Source organism: Passer domesticus, chromosome 1, assembly GCF_036417665.1.
Source record: "Passer domesticus isolate bPasDom1 chromosome 1, bPasDom1.hap1, whole genome shotgun sequence".
Taxonomy (NCBI): Eukaryota; Metazoa; Chordata; class Aves; order Passeriformes; family Passeridae; genus Passer; species Passer domesticus.
Genome location: NC_087474.1, coordinates 157,532,136 through 157,557,809, shown reverse-complemented (window position 1 = coordinate 157,557,809; position 25,674 = coordinate 157,532,136). Strand labels below are relative to the sequence as shown.

At 43.3% G+C, this 25,674-nt stretch overlaps 1 protein-coding gene and 2 long non-coding RNA genes across 4 annotated transcripts in view; 2 read left to right on the top strand and 1 right to left on the bottom strand.

Annotated features, from left to right (window-relative positions):
* The first annotated feature begins 35 nt into the window (after window positions 1-35).
* Window positions 36-7,798, top strand: LOC135285885 (uncharacterized). Its single transcript, XR_010350514.1, has 5 exons — window positions 36-267; window positions 1,492-4,282; window positions 4,543-4,628; window positions 5,386-5,432; window positions 6,740-7,798. It is a non-coding gene; the product is annotated as an uncharacterized LOC135285885 (long non-coding RNA).
* LOC135285891 (uncharacterized) lies at window positions 7,739-9,525 on the bottom strand. The gene is made up of 2 exons (XR_010350522.1): window positions 8,940-9,525; window positions 7,739-8,128 (listed from the first exon to the last, which is right to left on the bottom strand). It is a non-coding gene; the product is annotated as an uncharacterized LOC135285891 (long non-coding RNA).
* Window positions 8,834-25,674, top strand: part of AGO2 (argonaute RISC catalytic component 2) — a 56,268-nt gene continuing 39,427 nt past the window's right edge. For both annotated transcript variants that reach the window (XM_064398596.1, XM_064398586.1), the window contains exon 1: window positions 8,834-8,964. In XM_064398596.1, the coding sequence (XP_064254666.1) occupies window positions 8,934-8,964 (31 nt within the window). In that variant the 5' untranslated portion in view covers window positions 8,834-8,933. The remainder of the gene's footprint in view (window positions 8,965-25,674) is intronic.

The window sequence follows — 25,674 nt, the reverse complement described above, 5'->3', positions numbered from 1 at the left end:
CCTCACGGAATAATTCACCCCTAAAAACCAGAACCTTGCTGGGCGCCGGGTCCGGCCCTCCCCAGCCGTGCCCCCGAGTGCCGCATCCCCACGGCTTTTGTATCCCTGCAGGGGTGCGGGCTCCACCACTGCCCTGGGTGAAAACCCTGGTGGGGCCGTTTTCTCAGGATCCGAGCTGAACCTCCCTGGCGCAGCTTGAGGGACCCAAGCCCTCCTCCCTCACAACTACTTCAGATACCACTGCCTCGCTAAAACATTCCGTTTTCTGTATGTAATAAAACAGAAAAGGTGCAGAATAAGCCCTTGGTACAGAATTGTGATTTTTTCCACCCGAACATGAGCAAGAAATTCTTTGCTGTGCAGTGCCCAAGCGCTGAACAGATTGGCCAGGGAGGGTGTGGAGTGTCCCCCTGTGAAATATAAAGCTACATTCAGGCAATGTGTGTATTTGTGATATCTATTTTGTGATATGTGTGAAAACCCACCATGTGACAGTTATAAAGACAAATTCTAATAAATAACTGAGGAAGTAAAGCATGGAAGAAGGCCTTTGAACCTATCATTTGTTTGCAATAAACCTTTATAAGTCTTAAGTTGATTTAGGAGCATTTGAATTGAAGCTTTAAGGATGTTGCTGGTTGACAGGAACTTTCTGCTTTTAGCTAAGCCTTAAAAAGTTTTGCAATAATAATCTTTTGAAGTATAATCTTAGAATATTGCTTGTAGTAAGGATCTTTGAAACTATAGCTTTAGAATATATAAAAAGGAAACATGCTTATCTCAACGCCTTAACAAAACAGTGAAAAGCAGCTTGAGAAAGGAAGATGAACATCAACTCAAGGATTGATAGTTTTGACCAAGGGAAGCTGGACATCACTGTTGTGAGATTTATAGTCCTTGCAATTAAAAGGTGGACCCACATCTGGAATCTGGTCCTCACCAGCTGGGAGACTTCTTTCTTCTTTGGGAAGCTGGACCCGACCATCTGGGGATACTCCTTTCTGGGATACATCCTGAGAAAAACTAAATCACAATAGTGTATAGAATTGTGATGTAAAAATTGGGAATAGAAACTGCTGAGAAAGCTCATGAGTACCCCTATAAATACCTGTAAACCTCAACTATCAGTGTGCAGTTGGAGGGAAAACTTCCCCCACAGCACCCAGCGCTGTATTGTTCATACTTTACCATATTAATTAATAAATTAATTGCTGCTTGAATATTGGCCTAGTCTAGCTTCTCATTTATAACGCATCCCTGGAGATATTCCAGCACTGCCTGCACACAGTCCTGAGCCTGTGCTCTGGGATGGCCCTGCTGGAGCAGGGAGGTGGCACCAGGTGACCCTGCTGTGGTCCCTTCTAACCTCACCTGTTCTGTGGTTCTGGGATTCTGATGAGCCTGAGAAAATTCCAGAGTGTTGCTCCAAAGCATCATCAGATTGTGAAAAAATAATGTTCTCTGGGTTTTATTTTTTTGTCTTCTTGACAGATGTGCGTCTGATGAGCCTCAGCTCGGTGGCTGGGCAGAGCATGGAAGGGATTTCCTGGAAGCTGTGCTGGGGCACTCCTGGAGGACAGGGAGGTGATTTGGGACAGCCACGGCTCCATCAAGGCCAAGTCCTGCTTGATCAACCTTCTGTGATGGAGTGGCCACATGGAGTGGAAAAGGGAAGGTGTGTGGATGTCACCTGTCTGGGCTTCTATAAAGCCTTCAGCACAGTCCCACACAACATCCTTCTGTCTGGAGATGGATTTTATGGATGGGCAGTTTGGTGAACAAGGAATTGGCTGGATGGTCACATCCACAGTGCAGTGATTGACTCAGTGTCCACATGGAGATCAGTGATGTGTCCCTCAGGTCTGTTTGTGATTTAAAGTCTTCATCAAAGACATGAACAGGGGGATCAGGTGCACCCTAAGCAGATTTGCAGGTAACTCCAAGCTGGGTGGTGTGGCTGACATGCCTGAGGGATGGGATTCCAGCCAGGCTGGACTGGGCTCTGAACAACCTGATCTAGGTGAGGATATTCCTGTGCACTGCACTGGGGCTGGGCTAGCTCACCTTCAAAGGTCCCTTCCAACCCAAACCAAGTAAGTCAAACTAATTAAGCTTGAACAAAATTATTCCAAAAAATTGCAAAAAGCTTGAAATTTTAGAATCCTAAAATGACAGCTTTGTATTACCAGCAAAGTGTATCCAGCCTGCTTTTGTAGTGCTCCTTTATAGAATCTCAGGATTTATTAGGCCATTACTAATGAAAACTGAGGTAGGCAAGAGGGACTTCACCTCTTGCATCCATCCCTTCCTAAGGATCAGAAACAGCTGAGAATTTCACTAAACACTAACACTACTCTCTGCTGGGGATGATAAATGCCCAGTGATGCAGTGCATAATTTGTGGGTGTTTATCCCTGTTAATGGGGTCAACAGCTCTGAATTTAAGCATTTCCTTAAACTTCCTATTCAAGGCACAGGACAATTGTCTATATTTTTATACCTAACTCAAAGCAGCAAATAAATGCACCTTTCCAGTGGGATTGAATATCCAGGAACCTCTGCCATTGCTGGGATGGGATTTCACAGGGACTTGTGTGAGCCTGCCTTGTCTGTCCCTCACTCCAGGGCTGCCAAGGTCTCCTGTGCAAAAGCCCCCAGAGCTGTCCCAGTGGTCCATGAGATGATGATCTGACTGAAAAGTAGCAGCAGAGAAATAAGATTCCTTTTCAATCAAATAAACTTGCAAATGTTGCTGGCCTGGGAGATGAGCACTGGAAGTGTGCAGGCAGTCAACAAAATTATGTGTTTAATAAGACATGGTTTTGTAACAGTTCTGATATAACAGTCCTTAAGCTAAAAGTTATTAGAAATGCTGATGGGTTGTTAAAAAATAAAATATTAAGACCTAAAATTTAAATGTGACATTCACATAAGCTTAGGCTTTGGTTGGCAAAGATGTTAATTAAATGAGATTTGCCTGCATCCTTGCTTCATGGCTGTCTTGTTGCATCTATTGAGTGACACTGATAAAGCTGCTCTGTAGGAGCCCAGAAGAAAGTTCTGATGGAAACAAATCACTGTGTAAAAGAAAGCAAAAAAAACAAAAGAAATCTCAGTTTTGCTGCTTCCTAAAGCTTTTGGAAGACTAGGTATGTGATCAGGATTGCTGGTTAATAGAGCTTAATTAATAAAGCTGGTTATTAAAGCAGACCAAGAGTCCAGAAATTTGCAGTGGAAATTTTTCACCTCTGATCCTGTAAGTGTCTGTACTTTTACTGTCTGACACATCACCATCCTTTTGGAGCAGAAGTCTGTTCTGGATGAATTTACAGCAAATATATGGAGGCTTAAAAAGCCCAACAAACCCTCTTACATTCTTCTGTGTATTCTGCTGTTCCAGGGTAGTGAGTTATTTCCAGGTGAGGTTTAGGATGATGATAGCTGTGTGCTAGCACGCTGCTGCAGGATCACACAGGGCTGTCTTCATGATAAACAAAACAAGTAACTTGGCTATGAAACTTCCCTGAGGTGGATATTTGGCACTTGGAGGATGGATGGTGAAGAGCAGTGGCAGAGGTCTGGCTGGATGTGCCTGTGCATTGCCAAGGAAGATGAAAACATCAGCAGGATCTGTAATTCTCATACACACAGCAGTCAGCCCTTAGCACCTCACCCTGAATTAGCTGTGTGAACACTACAGAGCTGGTGCTGAGAGTGAGAACATGACCAAGGGCACTGGTGGCCATCAAAGTGGTCAGATCAAGAGGAGACTTGATAGTTGCTTTCTCTTTCCTTGTCCTTTACTATTTTGTTGCTGCTTTTAACCTTCCTGAGGTGATTCTTCTCTCCTTGAGCTGCCTCTCTCCAGCTCTCAAGGCTGCAGTTTCTCAGTGACCAAAGGCAAAGTGTGGCCAGCAGGACCAGGGCAGTGATTGTCCCCCTGTGCTCAGATTTGGGTTCTTTACTTCAAGAAGGACATTGGAGCCTGTCTGAAGAACAGGAACAAAGCTGGGGAGGGAAGGAGCTGCCTGAGAGGAGACTGAAATCAGGTGGGGGTTGGTCTCTTCTCACAGGTAAAAATGCTAGGAGGAGAGGAAATGACCTCAAGTTGTGCTCAGGGAAGTTTAGATTCACTATTAAGAAAAATTTCTGCATGCAAAGGATGGCCAAGCATTGGAACAGGCTGCCCAGAGAAGGGATTGAGCCAACAGCCTTGGAGGTGTTTAAAAGACATCTACATGTGGCACTTAGGGACATGCTTTTTTCTTGGTGAACAGTCTCAGGTAGTCTTTTCTTCTTTTATCTTCTTTTTGGAAAGTCCTTTTCTTCCTAGTTGGGTTATTTTGTTTTTATGGGTTTTTGTTTGTTTTTTTATTTGTTTTGGTTTAAAAAAATTATTTTGTTTTATTTTGTTTGGTTTAGTTTGTTTTTTTTTTTACTTTGGGTTGTTTTTTTTCCCTTGTAACAATGTTATTACAATGAAGAACAAAACTGCTATTTCTTGAAACTGTAACAACCAGTGTGTGTAACACATCCCCAATAGGTGGTGCTGCATCTTTTCCATCAAGTTGAATTGTTACGTTGTTGGCCCTGATCACCTGGAAGAACTGTCTTTTTTGGTAAACTGAAGTTAGTAATCTAATTATAATTAGTTGTTCTGTTTTGTTCTGGTTTTTATAAATTATTATTGCAATTAATTTGACAAAGTAAATCAAATGCAGCTTTGTAGCTTGGTAGTTGGGACAGTTATCTGATTATGGAAACTCAAAAATCGTGTTTTGTCCCTCCACTGTGGATTAATTGTGGTTAAATATTTAACTGTTAAAATAACCAACCAATTCCTGAGCAGGGCACTAGAATTCTCAAAGTCTTTGTAAAATGTGAACACTTTAGAGCATAGAGCCATGGACTTCTTCAGTTTGGTTCTGATTTTAAATTCTTATATAAAACAGAATGCAGAATATGTGAACAGGTCTAATGCATGCACTCCAGGATAACATCTTAAAAGTTAGGCCAGTTGAGAGATGGCAAATACAAGCCTAAATCCCCTCCAAGTCAAGAATAAAATTTACATCTTCCATTTCTGAGTGAAAATTTTTGCTACTGTATCATTGTAAGCAATGACTGTCATTTATAAACTCTGGGGTTTTAAAATTAATTCCATTTAAAATGGGAATGGTTGTTACTCAGGGAGATCAAGGTATGTTTTTTTCATAAAAAGAAAAGCTGTATCATTTGTCACTGGCCTATTTGTATATAAAATACTTTCCCTAGATTGCTGCTGCTGCTATAAATGATTTTTAAATGCTGCTCCTAAATACCATCTTTGCTTCCAGAATTATTAGAACATGCTTTATTTCCAAAATTAATAATTCTTCTGTGACAGATATCAGTTCTGGGAAATGTCATCTTGAAATCCAGCAGTTGAGACAGGTATTGTGTCCAACAGTGATTCTTTTTTTTTTCTTTTTTTAGAAAAACCTAATTTTAAGTGTTTAAGCAGCTGTTCTTATACTACCATGTAATGGTTAATACAGCATATAAAGACCATGCTTAAAAGAATGCTGTTACAGAGCTTTCAAACCTCTCTTTCAGAACAAACCTTTTCAAAAACTGAAGCCTTTTTTGGGTGAAATGGCCCAGTAAGACATAATTAGGTTTCGCTGTGCTCCAAAACAGCAGTTGTGAGTGACAGAAAGCATTGGAAATAAAGCAAGTGACATGGCCCAAAATGAGTGTGTGAACAGAGGTAGAAGAGAGCTGGAACTCTTTTTCCTCAGCTGCACAGAAATGCTGCTGGAAGTGCTCAGTGCCATGAAAATATACCTGAGGAACAGCAGCACTTCCACATGGGAAAACTGTGCTTAAATCAAACAATTTCATTTATTATTTATCTGACTGTGAAGTTCTATAGTCTTGTATAAACAGTGACAAATGCTTTTGCTTATTAAGTGCTAAATCCAGAGAAATCAGCTTTAAATCAGTAAAAGAATGTAGCACTCTAGGATATTCAAGGCATTAATTGCCATTTTCAAATCTCTTTTTTTCAGGGAACTTCTGAAATCAATTGCAGAGGATCCTGTGGAGCCAGAAGGAAGTGTGGGATGAGTGTTTAGTATTTTGTAAAACCTCCCCTTATATTTCACCTGTCTTCTGATGCTTGTTAGCTTATTATTTTCAAACTGCTACCACAGTACCACAGGGGATTTGGAGCTTCAGCCTAAGTCAGTGCTGATAGCCAGGGTGACCAAATTAGTCCTGTGAACACTTCCAGAAAGTTGTCAATGTATTTTATGCCCTTTTCTTTCTTAAATGCAGGTGTAACAGGCACAATAGTGTGTCTAATCTTAGAGAAAGTTATATTTCTAATCAGGTTGAAGAGATTGGTTTAAATATAGCATCAAAAAATTAGATGTTGATACAGAAACTGCATGTTTTTCTCCTACCACCTCAGCAGAAAGGCCAAATGTGCCTCACATAATTATCTTCTGGCTCTTGTTTTGGGGGATTTTTTCCCAACCACCCTCTTTTTCAGCCTCTAGTAAGGTTATATACCAGAAATTATTGGTGGTTTTGAAAAAATGTTACCCAGATCCTCATAGGGAGGAAACAGCATCCCCTTTGCCAGCTCCTTTGTTTATCTTTTTGCTAGAGCTGCTTGGCTTTACTTTAAAACTAAAGTTGACCCATAATTTTGTCCTTTATTTGTTTATAGTTACGGGTAAATCTTTACTTTCCAGCAATTTGAGAAGCCTGGAATGAAGACAAATCCAAAATCACTCCAGTGGAAACTCCAGTGGTGACAATGGTTTCAGGAACAGTTCACTTGAAGCGAAAGCTGAGCTGTTAATAGCAGCCCTCAAATATCTGCAAGTATGACCCAAAGGGGAGAGTAAATACTTTGGAACAGTGAGATGATGCTTCTGTATCACTTGAGACATGAACTGATGAAGAAGGGTTTTAATTGGCTTGATGAACACTGCAAGCTTGTATGTTTGTCTTGCTCTTTGGCAGACCATACTTGGTGAAGGAATTCAGTTGACTTTGATGGGGCTTGACTGTTCTGGGTTAAAAACTGCATGAATTTTTTAAAGGCTTCCACATCAACGTGGAGGAGGTGATTGAAAGTATAGATCATGGCTGTGCTGGAGCTCTGTAGGTAACTCCAGTGGAAGTGAGCATCATTGTTTTCCTTTTTGCCTCCTTAACAAGTTTAACTTTATTTTTCCTACTTGCTTGTGAAAGGAAGAGGTACTAATTAGGTGACTACAAAAGAATGACAGTTCCTGCAGGAATTATCATCTCTGATGCAGAATCATAGAATTGTTTAAGTTGGAAAATACATGTAAGATCATCAAGTCCAACCATTAACCCAGCATTGCCAAGCCCATCACTAAGCCACGTCCCCACATGCCACATCCATGTCTTTTAAATTCCCCCAGGGATATCTCCAGGGTCTCAGGGCATCATAGTGATCAGTTCTCTGCCTCTTTCATGTCCTTTCTAGTTTGTTTTCCCTGGTCCATTTTGTGGTTGTAATAAACTTTACATGTGTACAGTACCAGACATTATCTGGTTGACAAGAACAATTAAGGCAACCCCACCACAGCTGGGTTTCACAGATATGCCTAAAAGTGGATATGGGAATCCGTGAGGTAACTGGGCTGAGGTTTTCAAAGCAACAGGAGAAATAAAAGGATATAAACAAACAAATCCAAATTTAATTCAAGATCCAGCAGTATGTGTAATACTGATTTAATTACAGGATATCTTTCAAACATGTAACAGGGAGAGGTAGTGGAGAGAGTGCTAGAGGCACAAAGTAATTTTCCAAGGTCTCACTGAAAGCCACAGGATGACAGAACATAGTCTTAAACTGCACCAGGGGAGGTTTAGGCTGGACATTAGGAGGAGTTTCTTCACAGCAAGGGTGATTAAACATCGGAATGGACTGCCCAGGGTGGTGGTGGAGTCACCATCCCTGGAGGTGTTTAAGGATAAAGGCTCGGCACTCGTGCTCTGCTCCGATTGACGTGGTGATGCCCGGTCACAGGCTGGACTCGGTGATCTCCGAGGACTTTTCCAACCTGGCTGATTCTGTCACTCCGCAGGCAGAGCTCAGGCGGGGGCTGCAGGCAGGGAACGGGGCTGCAGGAGGGAACGGGGCTGCAGGCTGGGAATGGGGGCTGCAGGCTGGGAATGGGGGCTGCAGGAGGGAACGGGGCTGCAGGCTGGGAATGGGCGCTGAAGAAGGGAGCGGGGCTGAAGGAGGGAGCGGGGCTGCAGCAGGGAGCGGGGGTAGCATGCAGGGAGCGGGGCTGCAGGCAGGGAATGGGGGCTGAAGGAGGGAGCGGGGCTGCAGGCAGGGAATGGGGGCTGCAGGAAGGGAGCGGGGCTGCAGGAGGGAACGGGGCTGCAGCAGGGAGCGGGGCTGCAGGCTGGGAATGGGGGCTGAAGGAGGGAGCGGGGCTGCAGGCTGGGAATGGGGGCTGAAGGAGGGAGCGGGGCTGAAGGAGGGAGCGGGGCTGCAGCAGGGAGCGGGGCTGCAGGCAGGGAATGGGGGCTGCAGCAGGGAGCGGGGCCCCTCGGCTCGGCAGCGCCGCTGATCCCGGTCCCGCGGCCGCTTCCCGCCCGCCCGGCCGAGGGCGGAGCGCTCCTTCCCCGTGACCCCGCGGCTCCTCCTCCTCCCCTCCCCGCTCCTCAGTGCCGACGAGTAACCTGGATTCCCGGCCCTCCTCCTCCTCCCTCTTTCTTTTTTTTTTTTTTTTTTTTTTTTTTCTTTCCTCCTCTCCCCTTTTCTTTTCCTTCCCCCTCCCCTTTCCTTCCTCCTCCTCCTCCCCTTCCCCCGACAGCGTAGCCGGGGCTCGGGCTCGCTCCCTCCCCCGTGCCCTCCCCTGGAGCCGCCGCCGCCTCCGCCGCCGCACACACGGAGACATGTACCCGGGAGCCCCCTCCGCCGGACCCGGTGAGCTTTCGCCCGGGTTTCTTTCCCTCCTCCGCTGCCCCCCGTGCGGCTTTCCCGGTCCGTGTCCGTGGGGAGCCCCGGGAGCTCCTCTTCCCCCCCGGCTGGGGCCTGGCTGGAGCGGCGGAGGAAGGAGGGTCAGGGCGCCGCCGCCACCTCGGGCAGGGCCGCGTGTCCGGAGGCCCCTCTGAGGGGAGGGTCGCCTTCCCTGCCGCGCTCCCCCCTCCCTCCGCCGAGCCCTGAGGCCGGCGCGGCTCCCGCTGCGGACCGGGGTCTCCATTTCCTCTCTCCCGGCTCCATCCCGGGATTCCCGGCCGGCCGCGTGTTCCTGGCGGCCGCGCCGCGATGGTTGCGCGGGGAGGTGCGGGGGAAGCGCCCGCACGTCGGGAGCGCTGAGGGGCAGCGCTGGGCGTCCTCCGGCTCGTCTGTGCTGGGAGCGAATCTGGGAGCAAAGGAAAGGCGGACGTGCAAAGAAGAGTTAGCAACTCCTCTAGGGACGTTTAGTATCACTTTGGGGAAATACAGGTTAATTCTGTGCGAGTTTGTGCAGTTCCATGTTTTCTCCTTTTTAGTGTTAGGCTGTTTCTGCGGTGAGAATTCTTAGGTAGAAACAACAGTGTTTGGGTGATTGGCACCTGGTTTTCTTCCAGAAAAGTTTCAAAATAAATGGAACTTTATTTTGTGCTACTGTTCTCAATTGTTTTGCATAAAATTTCCTTCCTTAGAGGGATAATCTAGCAAGGACTAGTGTAGGGAAATACAGGACCTGTAACTGAGATGTCTTTTAGTGCTCCTCTTACAGATGCTTGGGTAAAAGCATTCATATCTTGGGATCCACAGTTAGATGCTGGCTTTTTTTTTTTCCCTCTGACTTGGTTCTCCTGAAGGGGCAGTAATCAGAAATGATTATTTTCCTCTTGAAGTACAGGTCCTCTGTTTTTACTTTCTCACCGGGCTCTTGCTGCTGGCACAGCAGGCAGACAGGTCTCTACAGCTCTGTGTGTCCAGACTGATGTTCAAGATCTTGCTTCCATGTGTAACATCATTTGCACATTTCAGCACCAAGACTGTAGAACTAGAGGTGTGATCCTTTTGGTTTTTGGTGTTGGCTTCCCTTGCTCAGGCACAGGTACACTTCCAGTTTACAGGTGCTCACGGTGGCTCACTTCGGGCTGTTGCTCTGTCACCTCCTGGTGATAGATCTTGTTCCAAATTGTGCTTAAGGAGACAGATAATTAAAAATATTACCAGCCTGTGGGCTGAGAGTAGTTTCATCTGTGGGAGTCTCTTTATTTACTCTCTATCCGATCCTACCAGTTTCCCTTTCACTTGGAATGATCTCCCAGCTGGTGGCTGCTGTTTGCCATCAGGGACCCACGTTTGGTGTGGAGGAATGCTTTCCCCTTCCTGGAGCACCAGCCCCTTAACCTCGGGCTCCTGACACTGCTGTGCTTTCACCTGTGCGTTGTCACCCGTGTGTGCCTCTGGCTCCTGCTGTTCTGCTGCCTCGGGCCGAGCTCATCTTGTGTCTTGTTTACTTCCGAGTTTATCAGCGTGGCTCAGCCCTTTCCCCTGCGCCGGGCTGGGAGCTGCGACTTCTTCTCCACATGGTGAGCGAGGCTCTGCTTCCTTCCTGTGAAATCATCCACGGACAGCCTCAGCAGCTCGGTGGCTTCTGGCAGCCCAGCAGCTTCCTGCTCCACACACGAGGCAGGGCATCTTGGAGATTTTTATTAGAGCGTGGCTGTGCTGTGAACCAGCCTGGAAGCAGGGACGCTGAAGTCCCCTGCCGCATGTTAATCTGAAAACTACAAACCCCACCGTGTGTGAAATCCTGCTCGGAGCAGAGAGCACAAGTGTGGTTTACAGCCCCTCACCGAGCCAGGGCTGCTGTGAACACAGCAGAGAGCTGCAGCCTCTCCAGGTCTGTCAGCACATCCTTGACACCAAGGAAAGGCTCCGTTCATCCCTGCTCTGTCCGCATCCCGCTGCCCTCTCCGGACGCTGCTGATGCTCAGGAGCTGCTTTGCTCTCCCAGTTCGTGTCCAAACTGGGCTCTGCAGCCAAGTCCATCGGAGGGTGCCCCTGGTGCTGGCCCCCTGCCAGAGGAACCGCTCAATTTGCCACAGGGTTTGCTATTTTAGTCTTAATTCTTTTTCGGGAAACAGTATCAAGCAAGTTAGGAGGCCATATCTGACTGATTTCAAAACATTGCTGCTGAACTGAACGTGCAAAGTTTGTTCAAACATGCTGTTATGTCAAGAGTAAGGTGGGTTTTTGTACCCATGAAATCACAGTTGTCATGAAATCACTGTTTCCATAATTGGGAAATTAACGATCCCTTTTTGCTTTTTCCCAAATAGTGTCTGAATTCTTGACTTGGTGTTGAATTTGCTGTGACATTGTGTCCATACCCTTTTTTTAACTTCAAGAAAGTGTGAAAAGTCAAGAATCTGAAAATCTGGGAGGGAATTCTTTTGCAGAAAAATCTTGATACTGTTGCTTTTTGATGTACTTTTTTTAGAAGGATAGAAAAATGTCATAATAAAAGTATTGTCATTCAGTTAAAAGATTTGATTAAAAGCTGCCTAAACTTCTGGAACTTGCACTTCTGGGTCTTAATGTATTTTTGAATTCTAAACTTAGCACACCACAGATTTCTCTTTTATTCTTTGGAAGGATATTTGGTTTTGCCTGATGTTGAGGGTCCTAATTTATTGTTGAAGCAGTAATTGTCTTATAAAGAGTGTGAAGTTGATTATAGCTTTGCATGTGAAATACCAGCTTTTTTTTCCCTAGCACAAAAACCAACTTTATTAAATTAGTGGAACTAAAGTTATTTTCTTGTCATTTAGTTTTAAGTTACCCTTTAAAGTTGTGGATAGACTGTTGAAACTTGTCTGTTTTAGTTTTCAGTGTAGGTACTTGTTTTTGCCTTCCATGTATTTTCTTGAAGATTTTGGATGTTAGATGTTGATTCTCTTTGGGAGTCTTCAGTCTTAAAATATGGTGCAGGGAAAGGTGTGCTCATGCCTTAACTGGGGTAGTAGAACTGGCAATATCTTCATCTGGTTGAATTTAATCCACCAGTGTCCTCTTAGCTTGTGTTTCAGTGGCAGTGGATGTTTCTCCTGTACATCCCTGTTAAAGGTCTGTCCTTCTCTTCTTAAAAAATCTTTTCCTGTTCTCTTGAGGGTGGATGTGGACCTGGTCTTTCTCTGCTGCTGGCATCACAGAATCATCCAGTTTCTTTGGCTTAATTTTAGACCATAAATTAATGCTGAAACTCCTTGTAAGCTGCCACACAAAGAGGAGGGAATGAAAACTTCGTAGCCAGCCTCAGCTCTCTTTGTTTTTGCTAATATTGAAATTGCATTTGACAAAGTTGCAGCCGACAAAACACAGAATCACTTTTTCAAATGTGCTGTTGTCATTACCAATATATTTTCCTGAGGAAAGAAAAATTCTATACCATTATGTTGCCTCAGATAACTGTGTTCTTTTCAGGTGGCTTAAAGATGAGGTGGTTTGATGGAAAGATAATTGGTGGTGTCAGATGTGACACCAAACTTTCTCCTTTCCTTGGTGAGCTGAAGGATGCTATTTGCTATTGAAAAGTGAAACATCTTTTTCAGCAGTGATTCTCATGCTGACTTTGCAGTTACATGGGATTTTGTGCAATTATTTTCACTTTATCTTGAAGTTTTTCACTTTTGCAGAATTGTTGTGTGCTTGTATGTACTCAGTGGTGCACTGGAATGCACAGAAGCAGTGCAGAGAACACCCAAACCTTCCTGGCTTCCAGGAAAGTTCTTTTTTCACAATTTATAGCCCTTCCTTCACTGCTATGATCACCAGTTTGCCCCTCTTTCACAGAAGGGTGGAAAAGGGGTATAAATGCTTTAATTCAGTAAGAGAAAATGCTTTAGATGATCATCTGATGTTCTTGTACCCCTTAGAACTGTAGAGGAGGGAGAGATTTTTTCCATTTCAGAAACCAGCCCTGCTAAACACTTCTGGCCTTCCAGAAATTGCAGGGATCAGCCAATGAACACAGTAAACTTCTGCTAAATTTGCTCTGCAAACACAGATAGTTTTAACTAATTAGGAACTTTACCTGCCTGATGAAAGTCCTGTTCATGTTGGCTAAGCCTGTCCTGACAACAGCTTCACAGAACTTTTAAGGGCTGTCAGAATTTTGGTGTTCTGCTTCCCTTACTTGATATTTATGCAAAATACTTGGTCCTGTTTTTAGTGATGAAGTTTCTAATATTCAGCCTACCAGAAATTATATCTAAATCTCTAAATGAAGAAAAGTCAGCCTCCAGTATCTTACTTTTGGTAAGTTATGAACTAGAGAAAAAAAAAAAAAGCTGGTGGAAAATATGACGTAGTTTTGACTGTAGTGGCTGTGGGTAGGGATCTGTTCCATGCATTGTCCAATTAATTTGTTTTAGTATCTTGCTTCCTCTCTGATGTACTCACAAAGCAGCCCACTAAAATAAAATATCTCTTATCCTATTGACTGGGAAAGCAAGCCCTTTGAATTCAATGCAAAGGGATTTTGGGTTGGATTTTTTTCCCCCCACATATATTGTAATACACAAATTTGAACTTAAAAATTTCATTATACATTTTATACTGCAGAAATTGGGAAAAGATAGACCTGGGTAGTATCAACCCCAGGTAGACTGAATTTGTGTAGTGTCTCATGTTTTACACCAGAGCTGTAATTTGTGAGTTCCTGTGGTAGCCATTTCTAAGAAGTTGTGCCTTGAAGAGACTTTCTAGTACTGTCCAGGAAGTGGAGGTTTTTTAACTCCTCGAGACTGAGGTGATGTCTGTATTTTTATATACTCAGGACTGTTTTAAACAGTCGTGTCCTTCAGTCTGCTTAGTGAGCACCACGGATTAGTGCAATTCATTTTACCCTCTCTGTTTTAATGGTTTTGCTTTTGTTGTTCTCTTTTTCAGAACAATATTCGGTGCTTTCAAATAAAAAGTCTTTGTGTGAGCATTATTTCATCTGTTTCTGTAGTCTGTCTTTGCATTTCATATTAAGCAAAATTGCTTCTCCTAAACACCCTGTTTTGTTGCTGTGCTGCAGCTCTGAAGCCACGTGGCACCTGGTGTCCAGGCTTTCTAGGAAGGAAAGTTTTGTTTGGTTTTTTTTTTTAATGTATGACTTCACAAAACTGGACACAGCCAAGGTGGAAGCAAACCATTGATTTAGATGGGAAAGTACTGTGGAACCTGGCATAATCAAGTCAGTTCAAAGCTTGCTTTGAGGTTTTTCTTTTGAATTGGGTGCTCATTGAGCTGTCCACAGTGCTACCAAATTTTGTTGCTCTTTGGGTTGTGAAAGGGATTTATTTATTATTTTAATCACAGGTGTGGTGAGAGTGATTTGTTCTCTCCTATTGTAATTTGTTTGTCTTGTTCTGTTTTTTGTAGTGCTGCTCAGTTGTGTTCTGTCTTGTGGGGGAGTTTATTGGCATCTGCAGTGAAGGTGTTGGGGGCCAGGTCCCAACATTAATAAGTCTGGAGTCATGCAAGTCTCTGTCTTTGGGAGAAGCATTAAAATATTTAACTTTTCAGAGATGCAGATTAACTCCAGTTATGGGCTCTACATCTGCAGTTTTGAGCTCTACAGTTTTTCCCAAAAGCTCTCCTGGCACAACCTGATGAATTCCCTTATACAAGCTGTTTTATAAACAGAAGGTGGAGAATATTTTTAATAAAATATGTGTAAGTCTGAAGACTGTGTGTTTAAACAGTACATGAATTTACTGTCTCGTGGTGTCACTTCCAGCCTGTGTTGGGTGTGACAAGAGGGGATGCACAGCAAAACTGAAGTTTTCATTTTTTTGAGAAGTAAACTAATCTCAGTGTGTTTTCTTGGGAAACTTGAAAATACACTTCTGAAACTTATCAAGTGTATCAAGTGATATTTATGATTTTGTATATAGTGTAGGAAAAAAGTAACTCTTTTGTGGCCACTGAGGAGCTGCATTGGCAGTGTTGGACACTGTGGGTGGCTCTGTTTGAGCTGCTCATGCCAGAGAATTGCAACTTTTTGTCTCAGCAATGCTTTTTTTATGTTCCTAGTTTAGTCATGAAATTTACACAAGAGCTTATTAATGTGAGAAAATCAGGAAATTTTAATTTTAATTTAGTAGTAGGAAGTGTGTGTGGATGTGCTAATTTAGATTTATTTTAAATAAGCCAATTTTAGCAGAATTCCCAAGAGTGGAGGTTTCACTGGCTTAGCTAGATCAATCAAAAATTGTTTGAAGTTAAACCTGTCATGTAGATGAATAAAACTTTAAAACATAATTATTACTGGAGCCTAATTATGAAACTTGTTTAGCAAGTGTTTGCTATTAAAGGACAGGCATCTGTTCATAGAGAGGGTGAATTCCTGTCTAAATGTTGCTGTGTTCTTGACTTTGATAATGAACTTCTTTCTTTGTCCTTTCATACAGCTTGTGGTTTGCACTGAATGCTCCCTTTCTACTGGTTTTTGTGGGCTTTTTAAATCAATTTCTCTGTTGGTTTTACACTCTTGTCCCATCATATCTGAAATCCGCATGGAGGACAAGGCTTTGGGAGAGCAGGGGGTTTCCCTTGTTTGTGGTTTTTTACTGCCAGTGAAACCTAAGGTTTCTCAAATAATTCCACTTGTCAACTTCAGCTCTGCTGACTTACATATTTCTGTTGTGAAACAGAACTCTCTCTACTGAGAGACATAGGTTTAAAAAGAAAACCCCAAAAACCACCAACCCTCCAAACCATAAGCAAAAGAAAAAATGAAATAGAGCAGAAATCCAGGTTCATGTGGAAATGACAATGCAGAAGAATTAATTTCTCGGTGAACCAGTGCATTTCATTTTGGGATGAGCTTCAGTGTTTAATGAGGGAACTCTTAGGAATAACTCATAGGGATTCAGAATATTTGCATGAGGGTGTGTTATTTAAAAGTCAGAGCTTCTTTCAGAAGGAGGAAACTTCCTGCCAGGGCAGGGAAATGAAGCTTTGTTGTCTGGGTCTCGTTATGTGATAAGAACACAATAGTGGTGGTTTTTTCCTAATTGTTTGACTTGCAAATTCCCTTCAATGTCAAATTTCAGGGAGGCCTCTCTGTAGCAAACTTTTGTGTGACTTTATGTTTCATAGCTGAGTTTTAGTTTGTATCAGGTAATATGAGAACATCAGTTGCTTACAAGAAGCAGGTGGAGGAAAAAACCCTGAGGTGTAATAAAAAAAAAAAAATTCTGATAGGGGACTTCTGCTGCCAGCCTACTCTGTAATATCTCAGTTATTCCACTATTAGGAAGCTGCATTTTGCCCTCTTTGCAGTGATGCTGAAAACCACAGCCCTATCTCTGGAAACCACAGGAGATACTGCTGCATGTTGAAGATGCTGCTGCAGCTGCTTTCACTATTTGAAATGATAAAATAAAGCACAACCTCGGATCTTAGCTGGGAATTTTTCTATTCTGAACCTAAACCACGAGAGTGTTCGTGTGTTTGTAGATTAATCCAGTGTGGTTATGGGAAAAGATTTTTTTTTCCCCAAGGAAGACATGACTACTTCTGAGCTACAGCTCTACAGTTGAGTTTTGTAATTAAAAAGTGTTTAGGAATGAAGACAACTTAATTTTTATTTTTAGATTTTGCACAAAAACACTGCCAGCCAGAGTCTGTGTGGGTATGAAACGTGCTTGCAAAGGTACAACTGAAAGCAGAACCATCCTAACTTCTTTCTTTAGTTGGCTGAGGACAAATCACTTCTGTGTTTCATTAAGTTGTGCACAATGCAGATCCCACAGGGAACATGGATCCGGGGCCTCTGTGGCACCAGCTCCCAGCTGGTGAGGCACAGCCCATGGAAAACCATGCCAGTGGCCATGGAATAGAGCCTGGGCCATTAGAACTCATGAATTCAGTGGAGCTGGTGTGCATGTGGCCACTGATGGCTCTGGAAATGCAGGAGAGGATGGGGTGTGATGGTAGGGGAAGGAAAAGTGTTGGGGGAGCAGCACTGCTGAGAACTCTGACTCTGCTTCAGGGGATTTAATCTATCCTGCATCCTCTCCTGGGCTGTAATGCAGAGACCAGTTCTTACAGTTTCTGAGGAGGAAAAAAATAATCTTTGAGAGCCTGAGGTGTGGAGGTAATGGAGTGTCAGGGCGAGCTGTGCAGCTCTCGTGGTGTGGTGTGATGGCAGCTGGGGTGTGCAGGTGTTGAGGTACCTGGTGATGGGGCTGGGGCCCTGGACCCCTCACTGAGCTCAGCTCTGCACCTGGCAGCAGCTGGATTTACTGTGGCTCCTGGGGACTGAGTGGAACTGCTTGTCTGTCTCATGTTCACACCAAGCAGTGATGGAAACTTCAGCCTGTGTGTTAAATTTTTTGGGAGGGTCAATGCTGATGTGTGACTAAGTCATGCTTTACCAGCCTCGTGGTGACTCTAAATGAAACCAAGGAAACCCAGTGAAGGGTGGGTTAGGCTGTTTCCTACACACCTGTGCAGTTCCAAGTGTCAGGTAGTACAGAAGGAGAGGGAGCCACATTTCTTTCCTTGCCTAAATGCAAACAAGGGGTAAGGGAAGCACAAAGTGGGATGATGAATATGGAATTTCTGGTCTTACCTACTTTGGAGGAGAAGCAGCCTGAAGGGAGCAATAGGTGCTAGTAGGTGGGTTGGGGTTTTTTTGTTCCCTCTTAAAATATGTGTTTATTCACTTTGGGTCTTTTGAAATGGCAAAGAACAGAGATTGTATTGAATGGAGGCATTGCTTTTTATGAATGCAAAAAATACCATTATATTCTGTATTTCAAATTGTTAACAAAGACATCTGGAGTTAGTTCAGCATCATTTTCTAAGGCATGGAAAAGGGAATGAATCATGATGGTCAAATGTGATAAATAGCACTAAGAATGTTCTCCATTTCCCCCTTCATTGAGTAGAAGCTTGCCTGAAGATGAAGTTATTTTGTACTTAGAATTCACATTTAACTTCAAACTGTGCTGCTGACTTGTGGGTAAGCCATAAGCATCCCTCCATTGTTTGGCTGAGGCTTGCTATTTGGATGACTTAATTCAAGCTGCAGCTTGTAATTAAAAGCATTTCTCTGTGGCCCTTAAGAAGGGTTTTGGTAGGACTTGGTCAAATTCCACGTGCAGGGATTGGTTAAGGCACCTGGTTTTTGAGCACTGAGGATGGAAGTTCTGCAGTTGAGGTGCTCTGCCCCTGCTCACCCCACTTGCAGGTGGTGAGAAGCAGCTTGCTGGTATTCAGCAATTTGGAGGCTGACTTTGAAGGTCAAGGCTGCAAGGAGAATGTGGGAGGAAAGCAAAGTACTAACACTTGGTGTCTTTTGCTAGTTGACATTGTCCAGAAGCAGCTTGTGGGCTGGAAAGAACCATTCTGCTTTCTGCTGGAGCCTTGATCTCTTCCTCTTCAGTTCTTTTGTTCTTACGTATTCTTTGAAATGTGGTCCTGACTTAAAAGCAGGCTGGATTGATGTCTTGCTTCTCCCTTTGATCTGTGACTGCAGCTCACACCTTTGGTGTCTGGGAGTGATTCTGCTCTCAGTGATCACTTCTGGCACTGTGAAAAAGTCGTGTCTGTATCCTACAGAGGTCAAAAAGGCATCAGGGTAACCAAGGGAGCTGCAGGTCTGTAACTTATTACTTATTCCAGAAAAAATCATCATAGAATGGGTTGGGCTGGACCTCTAAAGATCGTCCTGTCCAACCTGCCTGCCATGGGCAGGGACATTTTTCAGTAGGTAAAAGGGTTGGCTTGAAAGTTAATCTTGTGTGAATTCTTTCACAGGAAGTGCCAATTATTCAATAAAATGATGTCTGGAGTAGTCTACTGAACATAATGAGATTACAGTTATGAAGGCAGTGCTGTTTATCTAATACTTTCACTCTTTGTTAAGGTATTGAGTTTCATACTACAGCACTAAGAAAATGGAAGCAGTCTGGCAGAGTAACATCAAACATCTCAGTAGTCATGACCAAATGTGAGGACAGCTCCTTCCTTTTTGCTCATCAGTATTAAGCCAGCCCTTTTGCTTGTAGCCCCCTTTGGCACATGCAATGTGCTGTGCTTGGAAAGTGTGGTAGCTGCTCACTGAGAGACCATAGGAACCTTTTGAGTGGGGTTTTGACAAAAATGACAACTGAAAATCTGATCACATCATCTCCTCTCTTCTCCTTGTGGCTTGTTGAGTTCTGGGAGATTCATAGGTACATCTGTAACATTTTTGGTTGTGCATTATCTAATCAGGAATGTTATAGCTTGACTGAAAGCTGGTTTCCAGGCTCTAAAACATCCTTAATGAGCAGCAGACAGACTTACAGGTCCCATATGGATTCCTCTGCCCCCAGAATATCAAGGGACTGAGAGCTGCAGCTTTGGGTTTCCCTTATCTCACAGAAAACACTGCCAGCCTCCCTCCTATCGTTCCCTAACGGTTCTTAACAGAAAGCCAGAAGTTAAACTTCTTTATAAAACCCAGACTGTCAGAAAACTTGAAGACAGCCCCAAGTTTTTCTTTAGTTGGGTCCTAAAAAGAAAAGGCTGAACTCCCTGTTTGTTTTGTTTTTTTTTTTTCCTTGTTCTATTTATATGTGCCTAGAATACATAAAAACTCTGCACAGATCCTGTCAAGGATCTGTACTGGGTGTTTTCCACATTCTTTCTGAATTCCTTCTGTTACTGGTAGTTGAATAACTATTTGTGGAAATCCTGTTTCCCCTGGTGTGTGGTGTCCCCTTTCCAAGTCTCCCTTTCTCCCACTCCAAAGAGCACTTCCAGGAGGGGACATGACCCCTTTGCAAGCCCTGTGACAGGGCACTGGGGAAGGAGCATGTGGCACGCCAGGAGAGGTGAAGGGAATCAGGTGGGTTCAGCCTGAGGAAGAGGAGGGGAAGGGGTGATCTTGGTGATCTTCAGCTTCTCCAGCTGGCTGAGGGGAACCTTTGGAGCAGATGGAGCCAGGCTTGTGGCAGGTGCACCAGAGCAGGGCAGAAGCTGGAGCACAGGAAACTCCAGTTGAGTAGAAGGCAAGTTTATTTTACCATGGGGGTGTAACAGATCATAAGAGGTGTTGTGGAAACTCTGTTCTTTAAGATATTCAAAACTTGACAAGTCAGCCTGGTCTCTTCCCCACCTGTGTTGCTCTGTGTTCACAATCCTCTGCTCCTCTGCTGGAGGATGTTCCTTTGCCAGTCTTGGTTCTTTTTAACCTGCTCATGATGAACACATTTGTCACGTTATTTATTTCTTGCAGTTCTGGAGGCAAAATAGCTGCTCAGTAGTTGAGGACAAGTTATTAAATCTCCTTTTTTGCCCAAGGAGAGATGCATCCTCTCTGGATCTCTGTGGTGGCAGCAGAGACTGACCTGGAGGCAGCAGTAAATGTGCACTGTGGTTGTACCTGAAACACTTTTAGTGATGATCTGGAAGAGCAGCCCCATTATCTGATATTGGAAACCTTAACCCAAAATGATGCTTTCAAATAAGGCTTCCTTCACCTTAGTTTCATTAGGAGATTTTGTATTTTTAGAAAAATGGTTTTAGAGAGTCTTCCCCTTGGCATGTACAGATTGCATGAGCCCAATGCTAAAACCTACTGAGAGTTGTGAAAACATCACCTGGTTATTAAATATGAGTTAGGACTTGCCACACAAGGAAACTTATTGATATAATTGCACTGGTGTAATTATGCTCAGATGATTTCCTGTGTCGACAAGCCCTTCCATGCAACTTGTTTGGCCCCTTCTTATTTAGTAACTCATTAGGCCTCTGACTGCACATTAAAATTGCATAATTCTTTGCTAAAAAATCTCCAATGTGCAAGTTTAATGCTGACTGGCAGCACTTCCAGCGTGCTAAGCAGGCCAGCAGCTAAGGTTTGAAATATGGTGAAGGACAAAAGAAATGAATGCTCCAAGTCTGGGAAATGGTTAATGGAGCACATGGTGCTGAAAAACCATCATTGCATAATTGTGAGGATTTTAGAGTGGAAGCTTGTCAAAGTGTGTGGCTCATTCACACCTTTTATAGACTAGGAGTGTCTTGGCCTGCTCACTCCCTGAGTCACTTTTATCTCTGATTTTGATCCTCAGTAATGTGCAGGAGTAAAAGCAGCCAGCCTCGTGTTCACAATAGTTTTAAATTTGCAAGAATTATTTTTACTAATACAGCATTTCTGTGATTATCCAGGTTTCCTCTACTGCCACCTTTCCCCCCTGTCTTTTGACAGAGTAATTTTGCTTGATTGTTAATTTTATTTCATAAAACTGCCACAAGACTGTTATTTTTCTGATATCTGTCTTTTCCAGATTTTTCTTTTGGTGGAAATTGCTGCTTTTAAGACTGATAGCTATGAACATTTTGTTTATGTAAATGGGATGAATTATAATAGGAAGTCTGGTTTCTTTCCTAAGAAAAGTAAGCCTAAAGACAGCATGTGGGCACCTCATTATTCCACACTCAGCTCACCTTAATTCACACCTTGTAAATGGGGCTCATGATGGTCTCAATCATCATATCAAGGCTGAAATGCTCTCATTATTCATTTTATCATCTGGCAAATGAGTGAGGAGCTTCCAGTTCTTACCCCATGGATGCTCCAGTTTATTAGCCTTTTCATCTTTTTTCTAGTCCCTTCTTTCCTTGACAGCACTTTAAAACTAAAATCCAGGAATGCATGTAGATTTTCCAATGCTTTGAAAAGTGTCTCCAGAAGCAGCATTTCTATTCATGAAGGTGTCTCTGCATGAATTTAGGCAGGTTTCCCTGGGCAGGGCATCACTTCCAGCCAGCTCAGATGTCCAGTGCTGTCCTCTCTAGCACACCTCATCCAGCTGCAAAAGCTTCCTCGTAGGAACCTCGGCACTGAGGAAAATATTCCTGTATTGATACAGCTTCTGTCACATTTAAAAGTGAGCGAGTGATGGGAATTCTGCAGGAGTGTTTGAACAGGGAGATGGGGCAGCTGAACCACTTTGAATGCAGCAACTGTGCCTCCTGATCAAGGCTGAAAGCTTCTATCATGCTTTGATAGAAGCTCAAGCCTTATTTCTCTGTTCTGTCAGCACCAAATCCAGTATTTTGTGATTCTACCCTTCGCAGCTGCTTGCTAAGTTCTACACAAGATACTTTGATTTTGCTTTTTTAATTTGAGGCAGTAGTGCAAACAGTGAATGCAGCTCAGTGGTTGCAATATTTAGAGCTTGTCCCCTGGAGCTCAGTTCCCATCCCTGGCTGCTGGAGTTGACACATACGTGTCTGTGCAGAAATGTAGGTTGAGCGCTTATCGGGTCACTGCTGCTGTTTAATAAACAGTACTTATCTCCTTGAAGCAACACCCTGCCCTAAATAAGTTTTGCCTTGGGAGTTGAGCCAGAAATAGCTTTCCCCCCCAAACACCTTTTTCTTTTCTTTTTTTTTTTTCCCTTTATTTGGATCGTAAAACCCAAATAATTGAAAAAATTGTTTAGGATGAAAATAGAGGGTGGCAGTGGTCCTGCTTTCTGGGCAGCTTGGTGCTTTTTTATCTCTGTGAGTCATGCAGGTTATAAAACTGCCTTCACAGCTATGCCCAGGAATCTGTGCTTCTCTCAGCATTTCATCTTACTCTCAAAAATGGGGCTGAACCCTCACTTTTATTCACTGTTTGTCACTGAAGCTCCAGTGGAGGAATGCAGTGGTGTTGTTGAGCAACATGTGTTCATGTTGATCCCTGAACACTTGCAGATACGGCTTTGCTATGCCCCTGTGAAGCATTAAACAATCCATTTTAAAACAGAGGGAAGATGTATTGCTTAATTACAGAATTTCTTAATTTGGCAGCATAAAGAGCTTGTGGGGGTGTGTGTCCCCTTCAATCGTGCTTCTCTTTGTACCTTCAATTTTTAAGTTTAATTTTTTTGTCATTTTGAAAATTAGTCATGATGTACAAAATATGTCACAGAAAAGGGAGGGCAGTGGAATTAGAATGTGGGAGTAAATACAGAAATGTTGGAAGGCATAAAAATCATTGTGAAAGAGAAGGGAAATCAATATATTGATAACAGTTGGCCAGGTAATTGTGGAAGGCAGTGTAGAATGCAGAGTGTGGATAACAAGAAATGGAGCTGCTAAAATGCGGGAACCTGGACAAAAAATTAAAATATTTTATTATGGGTGATGTTATGGGAATCATGGAAGTACACAAAAATCACAGAATAAAGTTAATGGCTAGGACATAATTTTCAAATGTGAACATTCTGTTACAGAAAGGTGAAAATAAAAATGTGTGCGGTAGTGATCTGTAAAGGATTCAGCAGGAGAGTGACTGAAAATGCATGTGGGAGACAGATTATTGTAAAATTTGAGAGAGGGGGTGGAAGTGATGGCAAACAGGATTCTGGAGGAGTAGAAGTGGCTGCTTTGTGCACATCCTCTTGATCAGATTTGGAGGTGGATCACAGAAACCTTCGGTGTATTGCAAGTACAAATATTTGTGGGAGTGTTTTTTTTCTGCTACTTCCCAGCTGTCGTGGTAATGCTGCCAATAACTCTGTTAGGTGTCCTGTCCACAGCAGGGGATTCTTTCCACTGAATGACACAGCCAGTGGGAATTTGTCACACCAAACAGGGGACGTGGTGACTGCAGGGCCACCTGAGCGAGTTGATCACCATCAGAAAAACGTGAAGTCAGCAGAGGGCCTGGGGGTGCAGGGAAAAGATGACAAGTGATGTCTCAGAAGTTCAGGATGTGTGGGAATTTAGAAAAAATAAAAAGCCAAAGGTTGAGCAGCATCAGTGAGCTGTGTTTTGTCCTGCCTTGGGGGATGGAGGTGGGTAAGGTCAGATGCAGACGGGCTGCTCCTGGCAAGGCTGGCTTACAGACAAGAGCTGAGGTGATGCTTGGCTCCATTTCTCAGGGCAGCTGTTGACACTGCAAGAGCAAAGTGGATGAATAATACTCAAATAAAAATTGCTGTATTGCCATTGAAGGCAAAACTGAAACATGAAGTCTTAGGTTATGGAAATGCAGATCTTCAGTAAGAAGTGACTTCAATGTGTTGATTGAGTTAGTGTAGGAGAACCACAGTCTTTGAAGGCAATGTTTATAAAAGGAAATTGGACTTCGGTATCCTGAATTAAAAGGGTGGATGCCATAGAATATGTTTGGGAGACAAGCTCAGAAAGAAAATTTTCAAAAAATAATAACAAACCCCTCTACAATTTTCCCAGTGTCAAATCTTTTTAAGTATTTGGTGCATGGGGAAATTGCTGCTGACTGTTAGGAGAGTGGTAAAAATAGGGAGATACTCAAGAGTGGGAAACTGCCCATGGGGAATGTTGAGGGTAAAGTGGGGAATTGATGCTACTAATGTTGGGAATGGTCTTACTATTTCATTAGCAAACATTGAATAAATGTTAGGAATAAGTGTGTGAATTTTCATCAAGAGGTATAGGAGGCATTGTCAGGAAAAGGAGAATCTGAGCAACATTCAGAAAGCAGCAGGTTAATAGAAATGGCTTGGAAAAGTAGATTTATTAAAGACAGTATAGCTGGGAGTTCATAGGGAATTGGGAGATGATCATAAGCAACTGAAATGGGTGCATGTGCCCTGAGTGGTCACTGGATGGCCTTTACAAGGCAGTGGTACAGCAGGCAAAGGCAGTTTAGGGCTCATGAATCTGCCTTTTCCCAAGGTGGAAGCACCTGTGTGGTTATCACTTAGTCTTCCCCAGGAAAAGTCGCTGGAAGGATGAGAATGATGAAGCCTGATTTATGAGCAGGGACTAACAGAGGGAGTATAGCCTTGAATTTAGTATTAAATGGGTGTTTGGTTTAAATCTAGAAGTACAATCAGGAGTACTCAATATGAAGGCCACTGACTATAACCTGCCAAAAAAAAAATAGTGGAAGGACGTTTTCTGAGCATTGGAGCATCACAGTTCTGGAACAGCTTTCAGTAGAGAAAGCCAGGGTGGAAAGGTGGTGACAGATTTGTTAATGAAGGGATGTGAATTGTTTCTGGTGCTAGCAGAGAACTGAATTTGATAATCTTGAGAAACCACACCTGGATTCTTACATAAGTAATGAGAAACCTCCTGAGTTATTTCACATGCGAAGATTTTGCTGCAAGTGTTGTTGCTCCAGAGCACAGAACACCTGAGCACTGAGGCTGCAGAAGTTTTGAGTACTCACGTTGGTACCTTACACACTTCTCTGTGGGTTTTTAATGGACTTTCCTGGATTGAAACAACAGCAAGGAGCCTTTGTGCTTCTGCTTCACGTTGTCTGAGCAACAGCTGGTGTTTGAGCTCAAGAATTGAGCACAGCAGCAGTGCTGTATTTGCTGTTTTCTGTGTGAAGGAAGCAGTAGGATATAGTTTATTTCTCATACAGGATTTTGCAGAGAGCTGCAGCATGGAGGGAAGTGGTGTAAACCCCATTCATAGGTGTTTGCTCAAATGAATGTGGGTAGATCTGTTTTGAAATGAAGATTATTCCCTGCAAGGAAGAACTTGGTTCTTGCTTTTCTGCTTGGTCTGTGAAATCCTACCCAGCTGACTTGTTGTATAAGAAAATACAACTTTTCAAGGGTTTTTTTTTTTCCAGTAACTGGGGCTGTGAAATACAACAAATTGTGAAACAGCATGAGAAATAAAAACAAAATTTGTGGTCTCCTG